Raw genomic sequence first — 6,000 nt, 5'->3', positions numbered from 1 at the left:
AAGATAAAAAACAGGCTGGGGATACAGCTCAGTGCAGAGACTCCGGGTTCAATCCCCAGGACACCCCTCACCCCAAACACAATCATGTGGACTCCCTAATGGCAATTAGCAAGAGGGCCATCTCAGCATCTCCCGGATGCAAAAGATGGCACTTGTGCAGCTCTAAGAATCCCTAGGGCCTAGAGTTTTCCTCCGACAGCCCCTTCCTGATCTACCCCAGTTGCTTCTGCTGAGGAACATAAACAGGGTGAGAAACTTTCAGACCAAAAGCTTTCTCTTAACAAGGTGGGGGCTTGCTGTTGACCACCCTCCTTTCTTTAAACCCTAAAAACCCAACCGGGACTGGTCCCAGAGGCCTAGGAAGGCTGCAGGGTTTTGTTTACCAATCAGGCCTTTTCCCGGCCTGCTTAAATGGTTCTACCACACAGCTTCCACTTACGGAAAGGACAGAGCATTGTGTCCTCAAAAGAAAAAGAAATTTTTATTCACGTCTCTAACAGACCTGAAGAGAGGCCTGAAGACTTTAAATATGCAGATGACCCACAAACCCCAGCCGGCTGCGCAGGACTCCCCTCTCCCTCCGGGACTCTTCCCAGTGACACCCTCAGCAGGCAGTGTGGCTCCGGGGCGCGTGCAAAACAACAAGTCAAAGCAGCTGAGTGAGGAAGGAGAGAGTAAAGCAGAGGCCCGAGGAACAGGGGAGCCGGTGCCGGGCCAAGGGGGCGGCCGTCCTCTGAGATGAGTACTGTACTTGCAGGGGTGAGCACAGGCCTGTGCCGTCCCACACGAGAGCCGACTACTGGAGAATCTGAAGGAAGACCACCCAAATTGAGACGTGTTTAATACACACTTGATCTCTAAGACTTCACACAAAAAAGTAAAGACCTCATTGATAATTTTATACTGATTTTACAATGAAACAGTATTTCTGATATGTTGCGTTAAAGATAATAAAATTGGTATAACCTTTTTCTTTAGCTTTTAAATGTGGTTACTAGAATTTTTAAGATCATAGGTGTGGCTCGCATTGTTACATTTGTAGTGGACAGTGAGTGCCTTGGTACTGGTGATGTAACGTGTGTGTGTAGGAATTATTACCTGACCCTAGGACAGAGGCTGCCTATAATTTTTTCTTAGAACTTGGGGATTATGCGGATGAAACTATGTAACACTCAGGTTCTACTGCTTTGGTTAGTGCATTACTAAAAACTGTTTTCATAGCCTTACTTCCCAAATGAGTGGACTGCTTTCTCTGCAAACCAACCCACTGCTGCAGGCTGGGACTTCGTTTGTCCCAGAGGAAGTGCTCCTTTTCTGGACACCCTGACTCTCGCCCATCCCGTGTAAATTAATTCCAGCCAAAACGGTGAAAGACAGACCTGAACTGGAAGCACCTTGAGGTCTTCCCAATGCGCAGAACGAGCCGGGAGGGAAAGAGGATGGTGGAAAAAGAAGTCCAAGTGGTTCTGAGCCACAAGGCTGTGCAAAGGCAGCCCCAGAGCACGGCCCCGAGACTGGCCTGGTCTTCACTTTATAAACCTTTTTTTCCGGGTAATTACAATCGTACAAATTGTTTAAAAACACACTTAGTATACACGATGTTACAGCGGGGTAAATAATATGTATTATTAAAATAGTCTAAATAAATATTTACACAATAGATCAGAATGGGCCAAAGAGAACCATTCTGACTGAACAAGTTAATTCTTTTCACTTTTGAGTTTTTAATTTTTAAAAATACTTCTGTAAGAAAAAAATAATAAAATTTAATTCTATTCAAATACATGAAGTATCAGATCTAAGACAGGAAGCTGAGCCGGAGGCCAACTCAGTCCCACACTCAGTGTGCCTGGCCCGGGCACCCATTATCCCAAAAGCATGTCTCCGGACGTCAGGCTTCCCTATTCCAGGGCAAGCCTGGCTGTTCTGGCAACCCGGACTGGTCAGTGCTGATTTGTGGTACCGGGAATCAAACTCACGACCTCGCGCTGGCCGCGCAGGCGCTGTGCGCTGAGCTCCCCCCCACCCCCCGGCCCCCGGTCAGTGTGGAGACGTGCAGTTATCTGGCCTTGCAGTTCACGCGATGGCCACGCGCACTCTGCAGCCTGCCACTCCTGCTGTTGCGCTCCTCGCATTCACAACCTGAGGGATAGGGCACAGTCTCAGTTTTCAGTAAAAGACAAGCTCGGTGTGTAAACTGTAGACACAGTTTACAAAGGACCGGGTAAAAAGAGGAACTTCTAAATTCTTCTGTAGTCACTCTAAATGTGAAAGATAGTTTCAAAGACGGGGCTAGAGTGAGCTTTTGTGGTTCCTTAGGATAAGGGAGGATCTAATGCATCTTAGCTTTTTCTTAACATTTTGATTTTTGAGCCAGGTGTGGTGGCACACGCCTGTAATCCCAGCACTTGGGAGGCTGAGGCAGGAGGCTAGCCGTGAGTTGGAGGCTGACCTGGGCTACATTGTGAGTTCAAGGCCAGCCTGGACTACACAGCGAGACCCTGTCTCTAAAAAAAACCCCAAAACATTTTGATTTTCAAACTGAGGTTTTCATCTCACAGAAACAGGATGAATTTTAGAAGCTTAATTGATTCCAGGAATGCAAGCTTTAAAACAAACACAGGCAGCTTTAGTTTATGAAATACACCAGCCAACAAAGACATAAAACGATGTGCAGCCAAGCCTGCTAACAATTTGCGGTTTTTAGTTACCTAATCAGTTACACTACGTTAAGAGAATAATGAAATTCTCTCACAGTAGGAAAGTTTCTACTTTCTTTTAATTATATATGCCAATTCTTAATTCTTTAGCTGAATTAGGTGTATTTACAGGTCTGAAACACTCGTCAAAATGCTTTACAGTCAAGAATGATATCTATATAAAGTAACTCGTGTACTTGGCGGGTTATCAGTTTTGCTCATAGGGTGACTGAAAGTAAGCTAAGTAGTTTCACGTTGAGAAAACCTGCAGAGTATCTAGCTATGGGAAAACGGCAAAATACAGTACACAGTGGGGATCTGTGTAAGTCAGGCCACCCCTTCGTGTGCACTCATTAATCTCCCTTACAAAATTCTAAAATGGCATTAGATAAAAATACAAATATGTACAACAGATGAAAAAAAATGCAACATGCAAGTAACTGCTTTAGTAATGCGCTGCTCACGCGATGGTGAAGCTTGGGTCTAACAGACTGGTAACGCTTTTTTCATTTGCCACCGCAGATTTCCCCGTTCCTGTGTGCTGTATGGCTCACAACCCCACAGAAGGAGATGAAGGAGGTCGTGCAACCGCCTCGGCTTGTTTCACATCATCTGGAAGCTCGCTCCTAGCCACGGTCTTCGGCCTCTGCAAGGCCCGCTACATGTTGTAAGCCACGTAGATGGGGTCCAGCTGGTCGGCTAGGAAGCTGTCTCGGAGGTGCATCCTCTGCTTCTCCCCCCGGGAGTTGATCGGGATGACACCTGGGTCCACCACCACCACCACGCCGACGATGAGGTAATGCTCTTCCAGGACCACGTTGGTCACTAACGGAACCAGATCCAGGGCTTCTTGTTCAGAGCCGCACAGTTCCACAACCACCACAAGCAGGTTGGTCCACGTGAACACAGCACTGAAATTTCAACGGCATCAGTTAATGTGTTGTCCCATTACCGGTCATCGACAGCCTGTACCAAGATCCACCCCGTCCCGAGCGCCGTCCTCCGCCTGGGTTCCTAACCAGCGGGCTGTGCAACCCCCCCAGGTGACCACAGCGATACGCCGAGCCATCTGCACTCTCCTGGGAGTCACTGTGGGACAGAAAGCTGTCCGTCGGTCACCTGAGCCGAGGACAAGTGCGTGGGAGAGTGCCAGGGTGGCCAGGGGTGCAAAGTGGCAGAGAGCAGCCCTTCAGGGTGCAGACAAGGCAGGAAGAAGAGCGCTGCCCGCTCCGGAAAGCAGGAGAGAACTTCCTGATGGCCTCGACCCCGCCTGTCCTCGGCCCCACAGTCAGAAGTTTTTCTGGACTCTGAGATAGCCGGGTGGTCTTTCCGTTAATTCTCTTTTCTGCTTAAGCTTTTTCGAAGGCTTTGTGTTACTTGCAACGAAAGAGCTCTGACTGTGACAAGGCTACACTCGGCAGGGGGAGGCTGACTTCACACCGTGAGCTCTCAGTGCCCCGCGCACGCGTCCCCTACTGTGCACAAGCACCACGAAGCAGAAAGCCTCCCGCTGCATGGGGTGCTGCACTGGAACACGCGCCTGATCTGTGACACTCAGGGTTACGTCTTTCTTCTCCTAAAGATTCCAACCATTAAAGAGACTATGCAACACTGCGTGACAACAGCCAACTGTCCACACTCAGAGGGGCCCCGGCGCCCTGTGTGCGTTTCGGACTCTCTCCTGCCTACAGATGTTCTTGTCTTGGTCAGAGTTTGCTCACCTCTGGGGAGAGACTGACTCAGGCAAGAACACCTGTGGACGGAGGAGCCTCTGGCCGGCGTGAGCGACCATCCGAAAAGCCTGGTCTTTAGAGGGGCGCACCTGGGGCAAGACCGCAGACTGGGCAGGAGGGCAAGACCTGGATTCCGCTGGATAACCCTTTACCAGGGAAGTGGGGGACTCGCCCCACGGCAGGGGAAGCGGGGAGGTGCAACTCCGAGCCTTTCCGTCTGTTCCACTGACGTTTGCAGAACCCACGCTCCCCGCTCCTTCCGTAACCAGCACGCACAGGACAGCACCTCACTGGGAGGGACGCGGCGCGCAGCGCCGAGCTTCCCGAGTGGGTGTTCTGCCGTTCAAGTCACGGCTGCTCTCTCCACGCCACGCTGACTGCCTAGAGGCAGACCAGCTCCTAGCCCCACCAATTATGAACCTGTCCTCAAAAAAAAGATCCGTTCCACAGGGCTCAGAAGAATGAACAGGACTGCGAGTCACACACCCAGGATGAGAGCGGGTCTATTTACTTCCTTACGTCCCATGAAATTCCACGTCTATGGGTATTTGGTATAAATGACTATCCAGATTTTTTTTTTTTTTTTTTGCTATTCAGGGGAGTAATCCCAGGGACACTCTAACACCGAGCTACATCCCAGCCCTCTGTTTATGTTTACTCTGACAGAGTCTTGCTACACTGTCCAGGCAGGACGTGAATTTGCGATCCTGCTTTAGCCTCCCTCAGTGCTGGCATCACAGCGTGCGCCACTGCGCCCAGCGAGCCAGATCACTCAAAGCAGCACTAGAGCAGCGTGTGCAGGGGGAATTACCATTCAGCAATGCTCCTGTGGGTCCGAGACACTGAGGTCTCAATGTCGATGGGGTGGTATCGTAATCCTCTCAGCTCCAGCGTTTCATCCAGAGCTCCCACCACATACAACGCGTCATGCCGCTCTGACAGAAGGAAAAAGATGGTTCAGACATGCAGTGGCGCAGCGTAATGCTGGTGATAAGAGAACGGGTTCATCCGCGCTCTCAGGGAGAGACGACAGAGGCCGGGCAGTGTGAGACACATGCAAGGGGCCGAGGAGGAAGGTCAGTCCATGTCAGCTTAGCCTCTGAAGTCCAGGCAGCTATCTATGTCAGTCCCTCGGTGTACCGATACAGTGCGTGCTGGGCACTTTAACGTGGCTCCTGATACTGGTCAGGAAAGGCGCAGGCATCGCATACAGCAGAGAAGCCGTGACCACCCTGCTGGGCAGCGTGACTGCAGGGCACCCTACATCAGAGTCTTACTGAAAAACAGGCTTATACACAACATGGAGAAGCAGAATGGCTCCTCAGAACTAATCCTTCAGGGATTAGGGTGGGGTTTTACGTTTTGTTTTGTTTTTTTTGAGACAAGGTCTGTCTATGTAGCCCAGGTTGGCCTTCAATTCATGGCAGCCCTCCTGCCTCAGCCTCCTGAGGACTGGGATTATAGGTATGCACCACCACGCCCAGAGATAGGGCTGTTTCTTCTGCTCCCCAAATGGCACGCATGGGTAGAGGAGCTAAAAGATGTTACATCTGTCCCAGGAGCTGGTT

The 6,000-nt window shown here is 50.4% G+C and overlaps 1 protein-coding gene across 3 annotated transcripts in view; it reads right to left on the bottom strand.

Moving 5' to 3' along the window:
* Positions 1-2,762: 2,762 nt before the first annotated feature.
* The window catches only part of Dip2b (disco-interacting protein 2 homolog B), a gene marked incomplete in the record, with an annotated part of 228,430 nt that continues 225,192 nt past the window's right edge, over positions 2,763-6,000 (bottom strand). For all 3 annotated transcript variants that reach the window (XM_013508454.1, XM_013508452.1, XM_013508453.1), the window contains 2 exon segments: positions 2,763-3,610; positions 5,244-5,367. In XM_013508454.1, the coding sequence (XP_013363908.1) occupies positions 3,358-3,610; positions 5,244-5,367 (377 nt within the window).

This window comes from Chinchilla lanigera, unplaced genomic scaffold, assembly GCF_000276665.1.
Source record: "Chinchilla lanigera isolate Chin_1 unplaced genomic scaffold, ChiLan1.0 scaffold00146, whole genome shotgun sequence".
NCBI lineage: Eukaryota > Metazoa > Chordata > Mammalia > Rodentia > Chinchillidae > Chinchilla > Chinchilla lanigera.
This window is presented reverse-complemented; position numbering and strand designations above follow the sequence as displayed.